General features: G+C 36.0%; 1 protein-coding gene across 1 annotated transcript; it reads right to left on the bottom strand.

Annotated features, from left to right (window-relative positions):
* Window positions 1-518: 518 nt before the first annotated feature.
* On the bottom strand, window positions 519-8023 carry LOC143186918 (lysine-specific demethylase 4A). Its single transcript, XM_076390787.1, has 10 exons — window positions 7247-8023; window positions 6950-7155; window positions 6512-6867; window positions 3932-6399; window positions 3664-3846; window positions 3266-3565; window positions 2858-3049; window positions 2663-2776; window positions 2466-2558; window positions 519-2326 (listed from the first exon to the last, which is right to left on the bottom strand). The coding sequence occupies exons 1-10, from the start codon at window positions 8021-8023 to the stop codon at window positions 2228-2230; spliced, it is 4788 nt and encodes a 1595-aa protein (XP_076246902.1). The 3' UTR covers window positions 519-2227.
* Between the last annotated feature and the right edge of the window lie 2625 nt (window positions 8024-10648).

Here is a 10648-nt window from a genome sequence, read left to right as displayed (position 1 = left end):
CACGATTTATGGGACGTAATACTGTACATACATCAAGGGTTAAAGTGTAACAACTTAAATCGTTAGATTTCTCTTAAGTCCTACTTCCTATATTTATTACAGTATAAAGTAAATGAAGCGTTTATAAACAATTTTTCTATTGAAAGGAAAATTTATATACACATAATTTAAAATTTGGTTGAATTTCTTACAAGATAAAGATATCTACAAAACACATACACATGTATTATATGCATTAACGTTGCGATTTATAATTGAAAAGTAATGTTTAGAAAGTTTTAAAAATACATGTTAAATTATCGAGTAAATAACGGCAATTTTAGATTGCTGTTAAATGTGTGGACGATATCCTTTTACCACGAATGTTACGTTTAGTATTGTAAAATATAATAATAAACAACACTAGATCACGTGAAAATTTTCTTCAGTAAATTGTGTACACGCACTGTCGCATATTTTGTATCAAAAATAAACAATACTACAGAATGTGACAGAAATCAAAGAAAAAAAAGAGACCATTCATATATTTAATTTTTATTTTACGTCGTATCCAATCTGTTTCTACATTCGGATACATCGTTAACTTTTCTTCTTTATAATTAATATCATATACAGATAGAACGCTAATACAGTCCCGCGACATAATTTAATTAACAGGTATATAAATTGGTCGGGGGAGAATCAATAATTTCATTTCGCATAAATTACACATTTTAAGTTAAAACTACTGCTTGCTTTCACGCACACAGACGCATGGCGGCGTACTCGTATTCCTTTAAGTTAAATAAAATTTCTAGGAAAACGAATTTCAAGAGATCACATGAACACTATATATCCCGAACGACAGAGCTCTTCTACAAACATTACATACATATCCATACTTCATCGAATGTTCGTTACATCTTTTATCACTGATCAGAAAAGAATGGAGAAAGTAACAAAAAGAGAAGACATGTAGATAGAAACATATGTCGTTCTAAGAAATCATTTAAAACGATACAGAGTATTCATAATTATTGTAATGAACATTTAAGGCTTTATTAATGGGCCAATGCACGCATTATTTAAGTTACTTTCTCTTATTTTACAAATTTCCACAGACTAACTGGTGATAAACACGTGCGCAATCGAGTGCTGGTTCCAATAATGATTATATATGATAGAGCACAGTAGAGGGATTGATAGCTGAAGAATTTTATGGATTCAATCGCAATAATTGTTACAATATTATAATATGTAAAACAACTTATTTCTTAATAGTTACTTTTTATAAAATTATTTTAGATTTCAGTTTTAGAGTTTAGCCTATTCGTACATTAAGTATGATTCATAACATTTTCTGGATCTTTCCATAAAATATTCCCTTCCGTGTGCTATATCATAACGAATACGTTAATTGTATAGATCTACTGATGCTTTCACGAGTATATTACAAGATAAACGTTATCTTTACTCAAGTATACGCAACGTAAATTTTCAGAAAGTTTTGCAACTTTAGATACTTATTCGTAAAACAAAGTAAAAAATGCCAGTTAAAACTACACGTATGGGTTGCTCGATTAAAAACGTGCCTCATATGCTATCTATATATCATAGATATATACAGAAATTGATTGCAAACTTTATTGTTTCTTTGATCCTTATCACCTGTTGGATATCAGCCACCCAACAGTTTGTCGAGCATGATAAATAACTATCTGCTTGTTAAATACAAGTAAGAAAACTTCTACGGCTCGTGTCCTCAGACAGAAAATGTCAATCGATATCGTAATCTCTTATATACCACGACAAATGATTTAAAACTCAACTCTACTTACATTTATGACCACAACGGGGCACAATTCCCATTGTTATTCTTTTAATACTTTTGTGAACGTGATTATCGATAACATCTATATATGTATTGAGTTTGTAATCAATGTAGAAATTAGCCGTGCGTAATAAACACATGATGTCATACATTTAAACTCGAAATTATGAGACTGATAAAAAGAACATCCGCGTTGAAGTATTAAAAGCAAAGAAAACATAAATAACAAGGAAAAGAAACAATGAAGAAAGCGAAGAGAAAGACAAAATTGAATCTGTCCATTTGATCGATTTCAAGCGCATGTTGAAAAAGACCAAATTCAGGAGGTACATCGTATCATTTGTATATATTATTTACAGCGACTGAATATTACTTGTCCCTATGAATTATTTACATCGAATTGTCGCAATTTTCTTTTTAATCACAATGTTTAGACTGCTTCGTCTTTCTATGCGCCTCGGATTCACCCTCTGTGCCATACAGATGATACCAGTGCTTCATTTCGGTTGCAACGGACTTTAATGAAACCAATTGAAACATAAAAAATCAACGTAAACTCGAATTATTCATAAATAATGGTTTAAAAAAATAGTAAGACAAAAAGCAAAAATGAAACTAAATCCTGTAGACAAATTCAATTTAACACTAGACTCACCAGACGTGAACGCACTCTTTTTGGCATGTCTTCTTGTAAACTATAAATTTCGTTTCGCTTCAGTACCAACTGCGAACCATCCTCAAAAATGACCTGGAAATAAAAATTGAAAATACCATTAACGATTACTCGCTGTCACAATAACGCTAACGCGATTTAATATTCGAAGGTAGAGTAAATATCCGTTAATTACTCACAGTGTACATGATTCTATGATTTGTACCCTCAAAGATACCATCGTACAAATTTCCATCGATCCACTTGACAATCACTGCAGCCCCTTGTTGCGGAGGGCTTCCAGGATCGTAGTTCTGTATAAAACAATACGAAAACTTATGTACAGATTTGATGAATAAAAGAAAAAAAGACAAAGAAATAGGTGAAGACGCTACCGTTATATCCGATGGGTACAAATCTTCGCTAAAACTGTCGTCACTGAATGTGACCATGTAAAACAGTGTGTCGTGTATGGAGTCCACTTTGGCTTTGTAATACCTCGAATTACGGTGCTTCGCCCAAACGATCTCTCCCTGTCGAATCGTTGTAATTTTTTCTTTCCCATCGTCATGCCCGTCGCACGTTACCTAAATACGTTTCTCGTTATTACTTTATTCACGCATTGTTCGTTATTAAAATACGTGTCCACTTGAAAGCACTATTGCAAGTTGCTCTACTAATTATTATCCAAAACTATAAATTAACATACAATTTGAGAGTACTCTCGAGAGCAGCTAATACAAAAAAACTCTCAGATGAACAAGTAACCCCTTACTAACGTATATATATTATGTTTCAGGTACCTGGAGTTCAGGTGAATTGTACACTGGTATCCTGAACGTAGCGCCAGAGATGAGACCGCAGGATGGATGGAACAGATTGCTGCAATGACTACATTTCAGACATGCTCCGTCCTTCTGTTCACAGTAACAACACTGCTGCTTGACGATGTCCGGTTTGATAGTCAACACATTAATAGGATCTTTATTGACAGCATCCTTGAAAGTGACTCCTGGGAGCAGAAGGGCACATAATATATGCGCCCAATTGCTGTCGCTGGTACGCTTCAGAGCACCTCCACGCATGGGACATAAACAACACATCTGTGAAATAACATAAATCAATGTTTGAGTTAAGTGGAAAAATCTATTGAAAGCAACAGCCCTTCCTAACATTATCATACTTTTATGGTGAAACTTACCACCTGCGTTTTACCAGCTCTACATTTGTCGCAGGCCCAGTTTCGCACGTCCGTTGGCAAAACTGTGATACCATAACACGAGGAATGAACTGTTACGTGACATTCTCTGCATCGCAGAAGCTTGTCATTATCCGGCTCGACGATTTGTTCTTTTGAATTCGCAACGAATATACTAGCAGACACCTGAAAATGCAAATTAATTTAAGGAACTCCTCCTTGGGCTGATACCTTAGCGCTCAGTAAGAAGGTTACTAAATAAGAAACTCACCCATATAGGTGAGCTTTCTGGTAAAACGGTGGGCTTGCAGTATTTCCAATCCGGCGGCATTAATCTGCCATGTCCATTGCAACTAGACGTAAAAGGCGCGCAAACAGCGCAGTGTGAAATTTGAGCGCTCCAGTAGTCATTGAAAGCCTTTAACAAATCATTATTTGGAACACTGGGATATAGCATGTCAGACATATGACCTGGTATCATAGACACCCGATGAGAAGCCGAAGGTGGTTTGTCCATGGGACTAGACGGAACTTCACCGGAATCCTCTGGACGCATTAATATTGGAACTGTAGTCTTCGCCTCTAAGTCTTTTTTCCTAGTAGTCGCTTTTTTCGGTTTGTCTTTCGACTTTCGCCTCGAAGTCGCCAACTTTATAGGCATTAGTGGCGGCATGTGTGCATATATATTACCTGAAGTGTTCTGTACACTTTTAGTTTGTAGCTTTTCGCCAGACTCGATACTTAGATGATGTTCTTGTTGCAAAGGTGGAGCAATAACTTTCTGCGAAGTTTGTGAACTAGAAGCAACGTGACTGACATTGTACTGCGTACCAGTGTCCAAAGCAACGTTAAAACTTTGATTAGATTTGTTAATTTCCAAAGGATTGTCGACTTGCGTCGACACAGTCTTTACATTGCCAATTATTGCACCTGTGCTTTTGAACTGTAACCTGTTACATGTTTCTTCGTTCTGGCTCAACGTTCTTCTTGGAAGTAATTGGTCCTGCGACTTTGGCAGAATCTTTATGAGCGAAGCGTTTGTCGTGCTCGCAGTTGAAGAGGAATTTTGCAAAGATTTCTTGTTAAAATCGAGCACCATCGAAGACTGAGAATTCATCGAGATATTTGTACATTTTGAAGTCGAGGCTAACAAAAACTTATTGTTCGACAAGCTCGATGAGGATGAGGTAGATAAAAGAGAAGTATCCAGATTTGTAATCGAAGCTGGAGCTTGCTTGTCATCTTTTGCAGTGTCCATCGAAAAGAATAAACTACTGTTATTGCCATTTGGAAGTTGCCAGAATTTTGTTGCCATCATTTTCGAGGTATCAGTCGTAGATCTCTTTCCAAGAATTTTTACATCTGTATTCGCTCCACTTATACTGTGACAGGTTACAGACTGTGCGAGTGACTGGCTTAATAGTGGATTCTTCGCGAAGAAGCTTTCCAACCGTGGTATTTGAATAGCGCAAGAGCCTGCAGGTTTCGAGTGTTCTGAAGTCCTCGTATCAGTCCCTGATTCCTGTATGGGAATCTCTTTTTGTAGAATCGGAGGGTTAGAGAAACTAGTGTTCAGAAACATGATATTTGAATTTGGAAGCTTATGCTCATGAGGTTTGGCGATTGGCCAAGTCTTTGGTAAAACTACTATGCTATTCGATGACGTTCGAGTATCCTTTTCTTCCTCTGCTGACTTAGTATCAACTTTAGAAGAAACTTCAGTAGCAGGTACATATGCTGACTTTAATAAGCTTAGCCTGGGAGCTTTTATGATATCTTTCTTGGAATAGTTGAGAATAGATCTTTCTGTCAACATTGTTCCCACGCTTTTGCAACTAGTGCTGCAGGACGATTTTGTCTCCTGTAGTGAAATTTTAGCGTCGTCAACAATGTACTCAGACTCCACAGCTTTGTCAATTTTAATGGGCTTCACTTGATCCAAGGAAGAAATATTTTTTAATGCAGTCTGTTTAGGGAAAATCGATTTCATGCCACTGACATTCGACTTCCTACTACTCTTTGTATGTGACTTCGGTTTTTCCTCCACTGTACTACTCTGCACTAGTCTTTCTGTTCCTTTTACATCACTATAAGTAGAAGTTGTTATTTGACCACTATTTGTAATGTTTATAGCAGAATTATCCTTAACAGGCATTATGCTGATATCGTTACTGCTAAAAATTAGGTTTCCAATTAAATTACTTCCTTGACTGCTAGATACATCCTGTATAGTTGACGATTTATGATGAGTTAAGCTTGGCATGGCCATAAGTTTTCTTTGCACATCAGCATCGGACACATCCAAAGGTTCATTTGTATCAAAGATGGACAAATTCATGTGCTTGTTCCTTTTTTTACTTATGCTTTTACTTTTCGCTTTTTTTGGTTCGCCAGACTTTGAATGTTTCTTCTTCTTTTTTACTGGTTTTTCGGTTATTGCCGAAAAATCGGAAGCTTCCTCGGTTTTTATATTTTGAATGATGTCATTGTCCATCATGATACTAGAACCCTCTTGATCAGCATCCTCGAAAGAACTGCTTTGTTCTGGGAACGAAGACGGTAACAAGTTTAAATCGTCATCTGCTTCTACTTTTATCTCAGTCTTTACTACAACATCCTCTGTAATACTTTTATTAGTGTCTTTCTTAGATTTCACTTTATCCTTATCGTTTTTCTTCTTTCGCTTTCGGCTCTTTTTACGATTATAACCGTCATCAAACACGGTGGCCTCATCCACATCTATTTATAAAGATAAGTCGTTACTAATTTATTGAAATTTGAAGAATACATATTATTCAACGCTAAATTGTGCACGAATTAACATTAAAGTACAAAGTAAAAATATTTTTACCCATTTCTCCTGCTTTCAACCAAATGTCTTCCAATACTTCTAATTGTTGCTCATCTGGCTGATCGTCTACTTCTTCCAATTCGAGGTCCTGTAAAACTTTCTTTACATCCGGTGGAATATCAGGACGATTAACTAACTCTTCCATATCGACGTCTGGATTCGTAGCCATAATATTTTTCTTTTTGTGTATCGTATGCCGTTTATTTTTTGGTGCAGCACTCAAAAAGCTCGGTGGCAATTGACCATTGCTACTGTTACTGCATAAAAGATCCATCTGGGAGGGCATAGGTGCAGCTGTTTGCCTAGGATCTTCAGGATGTGGACCAATATCTTCTCCACGTAACCAGAGTTCATATCTACAAAGCAGTAATTTTCGTTAGTGTACCGTTCTTTATTCATTTCATTCAAGTTCCGGTTAGTACGTTTTCCATTTGTTACCTTTCTGGTTGAAAACGTTTCACGAAGGTGTCCATAGATATTTTAACCATATCTTTACTGCAGGTACATTGTGTAGCCCTTTTACCATATTCTACCCATCGTGGTGCAGCAAAATTCGTGGATTCTGCACAGTTAAATCCATGATTAAAACCGGCATGATAACCGTATGGAAAAGTGATCATTATTTCTCCAGCTTCCTGTGTTATCTACAAGCAAAGAAAAATATATTAACTAGCATCCTTCTCTTTTATAGTCTTCTAATAATTTACAATGCACATGCTTTCATTTTAAGCTTACTTTGTTGCATGGAATAGAATACTGCCTTAATATCTGAGGAGATATTAGCGACATTTTGTGCCGCAAAAAAGCTTGACAACTTTGATAACTTGAAGGGAAGAATCCACTTGCAAGCCTTTCCAATCTTCGCCCATGTTCCGGTGGTATAGCATACCATGTTTTTGGAGCGCCAAAATGTAAATAATTGATCGAATACAAATCCATATCTTCTGTATGCCACGCAAACGTAGTCTTCCACATTCCAAAATACAGATACGCCGTATTAACACCATCGATAGATATTCCATAGTCTTTATTCACATAATCAAGAATTGTTCCTAAATGATTAATATTCCACTCCTTCACATCAGGATCAGTCAATGAACCAGACACATCTGCACCATATATAGGTGCCACATATGTTATATTCTTCCAATATTTCCTCTCTAAATCTTCATAATCAAAGTGACGAGGAGTATTGTAGCGTTCCGAATTAGCTAATTTGCTATATTCCTTTACAGTCATGGATTTCTTCTGTATATTAATCTGTTGATAAAGTCCCTGTTTGCCTGTGACCACCTGACAAATCGGTGCAGGAATTGTGAGATCTAAATCGTCTAAATTATAGCCTCCTTTCCTTGGAACCCACTCAGGTGGTGGAATCACTTTTGCTAAACCAGCTTTATGCGCTCCTTTACTCTCCATATATTCCACATACTTGGTGAAATCTTTAAACTCCTCGTAAGTGGGTCTGAAGACTTGAATGCGGGGAGTGCCCCGTGAAATGTTGCTAACCATTTTTTTTATTAACTAGTGTACCTGGAAATTGATATCACAAATTAATACACACAGATAACACAAACTTATATTATAATTTATAACTAAACTGTGAATCTTTATGCATTTAGGAACTTTGAAAAATTATACTAGTGTTTGAACGATGCAACAAATTTTTAAGTTGTATTGCTTCAGCCATGGCATTCGCATCAAAATCCACAGTTCATTCATAACAGTCACAATCAGACTACCTCAATTACACAAAAAAGCCTAGTCAACACAGTCTATATAACAATACAAACACAAAATTTCTCCGAAAAAAAAAATAATCTACCATCTCAACTTATCAGCACATAGATACTCCAGAAAACGGTAACTATACATGTGGATGTTACTCGGCACGAAATGACTGTGATCAAGAACCGTGACACATAATGATAAACACGGAATCAAAACATATCGCGTATTCATAGAGCACGAGATCATTCATTCCTCAAGGAAAAAATATATATGTAGCCATGTACACTATACATTAAAATCACAGAAAAAAGAGCAAACTAAACGAATCGGAGCGAATCAAGCCTGCACCCATAAAGATCTTATGTGTTCGTGAGCAACATTCAAAAAACAGGAGGATGAATGCGAGTAGCGATGTTTTTGGAACGATACGTGCCGGAGGTGCATAAACAAAATGGATGGATGCCTATTGTCAAGAGTCCCCTCTTAAAATAAACTTATATTCGTCTCCTGACGACTTAGCGGGGACTGAGACGAAACATGACACAAAAGTGGAGAAATCGTTGCTAGCATTGATTCCAATCGCACGCTCGCTTCGGCAGAAGAGTTTTCACCATGGGACACGACGGCTGGCACGCGAATCTCTCTGGCACTGATATTGACCGACAGAAAGCACCGCGTTCGAAGTCGCGCAACTTGTCACAGTTCCGTTCATCAGGCACGTTGCGTTACTTACGCCGGAAACAGACGCGAAAATCACCTTTCCTGTATAAACACCATGTTTATCTGAATATCCTGCTGGATTCTGTAATTTGACACATTCACCGTTGCGCCCCGCGCGTCGCGTAAAACCAATAAAGATGGCGTTCGACGCTTTATCAGTCTTTAGACGCTGGAGCAACCGCGCATGCGCACCAAGCGGCAAATTTGAATTTTTGCATTTTGTCACGTACTGCGTGTTTCGACGATATTATCAGTTAAAATGTTGCTCGAAAGATTATTCTTGGGAACTGTGGTCTTTATCGTGACTGATTTTATTGGAGGAAAGAAGTTAGAGCGGGAGAAATGATATGAATTGAAAAATTTATTCAATATTATTATTATTCTTATTATAATGTGCTTAGTGGAAAGGTTATCGACTATCTGTTTCTATCTCTACTTATCTGGTCAACATTTGTCTGAATTAGTCAGATATTGTACAATATTACTATTTGGTTAGTGCTTTTCTAAGCATTTGTTTGGAAATACTTAAAGGGCCTCTGGTACATGGAGATACGGTCCTGGATCCAATGTGTATACAAAACAAAGTATCCCATTCCCATTCTACTTTATGTTTACTCGATTATTTTTCGATTGCGTATTCGTTATTAAAACAAAATTTTATATATACAATGTAATCTTTTCCGAAGGGAACTTTCTATGAAGAACACAAATCTTATTTAAATGATACCTCTAACATTTCAAGGTGACCTTTATCTTCTTAAATGGAATGGCATCTTTCTTCGTACATAGACGTCTGACCTACTTTGAAACAAGTTCGTTAACCTATAATGCGTGATTTTTCAAGGTCATTCAAGGTCATTTACAATTATTTAAAATCGTTCTCTATGGAATAGAAATTCAAATTCTTCATTGAATTTATTATCTTGTTCATTCGAAGAAATAAATTACATATTTTGATATTAAAAAAATTCAAATATTTTTTTAACAACTTCCATTTATCTGAGTTGATTAAGAATTTCTACGAAGATAGACATTTACTTTTACAGAAGAATTGTTAATAATCTTTTTAGTCGTTTTTATAATGTAAATTTCATACATTTATTCTTCTTTTCTCCGTCAGATGGCGATGGTACATTCTCTCATTATTTATTATTTCAAGCCAATTATATTTTCAAATTACGTTTCCTTTAATTCTACCGCAAGTGTGTATATTCACTTTGCACTTGATGCGCTTGAATACGATTGCACACTTTCATAAGCTACGCTTAATCTAACAATATATAACATCTAATACACATTACACATTTGTATTACACATGTACATAGATTCAGTATAGTAACATTGTAGCCACTACAATCTCATTCAGAGTACATACTGATAAAGTTTTCGATTGCTAATCCAGGTATCGAAAAAAATAGCTTCGAATACACATGGTATTATAATGTTACAAGTTTATGACAAATAATTCTACACAAATAAATAACCATCGTTTCATAAAAATGATATACTAAAAGCATAAGTATTTTCTACGTTTGTCTGCTCCATGTGTTACATTATCTTGTCCTTTTTTTCAGCGTAAATAATTGTCTTAATGTAACCTCGCAAATAAGAAACTACCGGTGTAAAGTCTACATGGCATCGATGCATAAATTTAAACATCCTCTCAATTCTTTCGTTTCAAGCAA

The sequence above is a fragment of the Calliopsis andreniformis genome, chromosome 2 (genome assembly GCF_051401765.1).
Source record: "Calliopsis andreniformis isolate RMS-2024a chromosome 2, iyCalAndr_principal, whole genome shotgun sequence".
NCBI lineage: Eukaryota > Metazoa > Arthropoda > Insecta > Hymenoptera > Andrenidae > Calliopsis > Calliopsis andreniformis.
This window is presented reverse-complemented; position numbering and strand designations above follow the sequence as displayed.

Bases quoted from the DNA above. Each gene is read 5' to 3' on its own strand.
- LOC143186918 (XM_076390787.1), bottom strand. From the start codon at position 8,023: ATGGTTAGCAACATTTCACGGGGCACTCCCCGCATTCAAGTCTTCAGA. The intron at 6,868-6,949 runs GTAACAAATGGA...ACTGCTTTGTAG, and splicing joins AAACGTTTTCAACCAGAAAG to ATATGAACTCTGGTTACGTG. The intron at 2,327-2,465 runs GTGAGTCTAGTG...GTTTCATTAAAG, and splicing joins AAAGAGTGCGTTCACGTCTG to TCCGTTGCAACCGAAATGAA.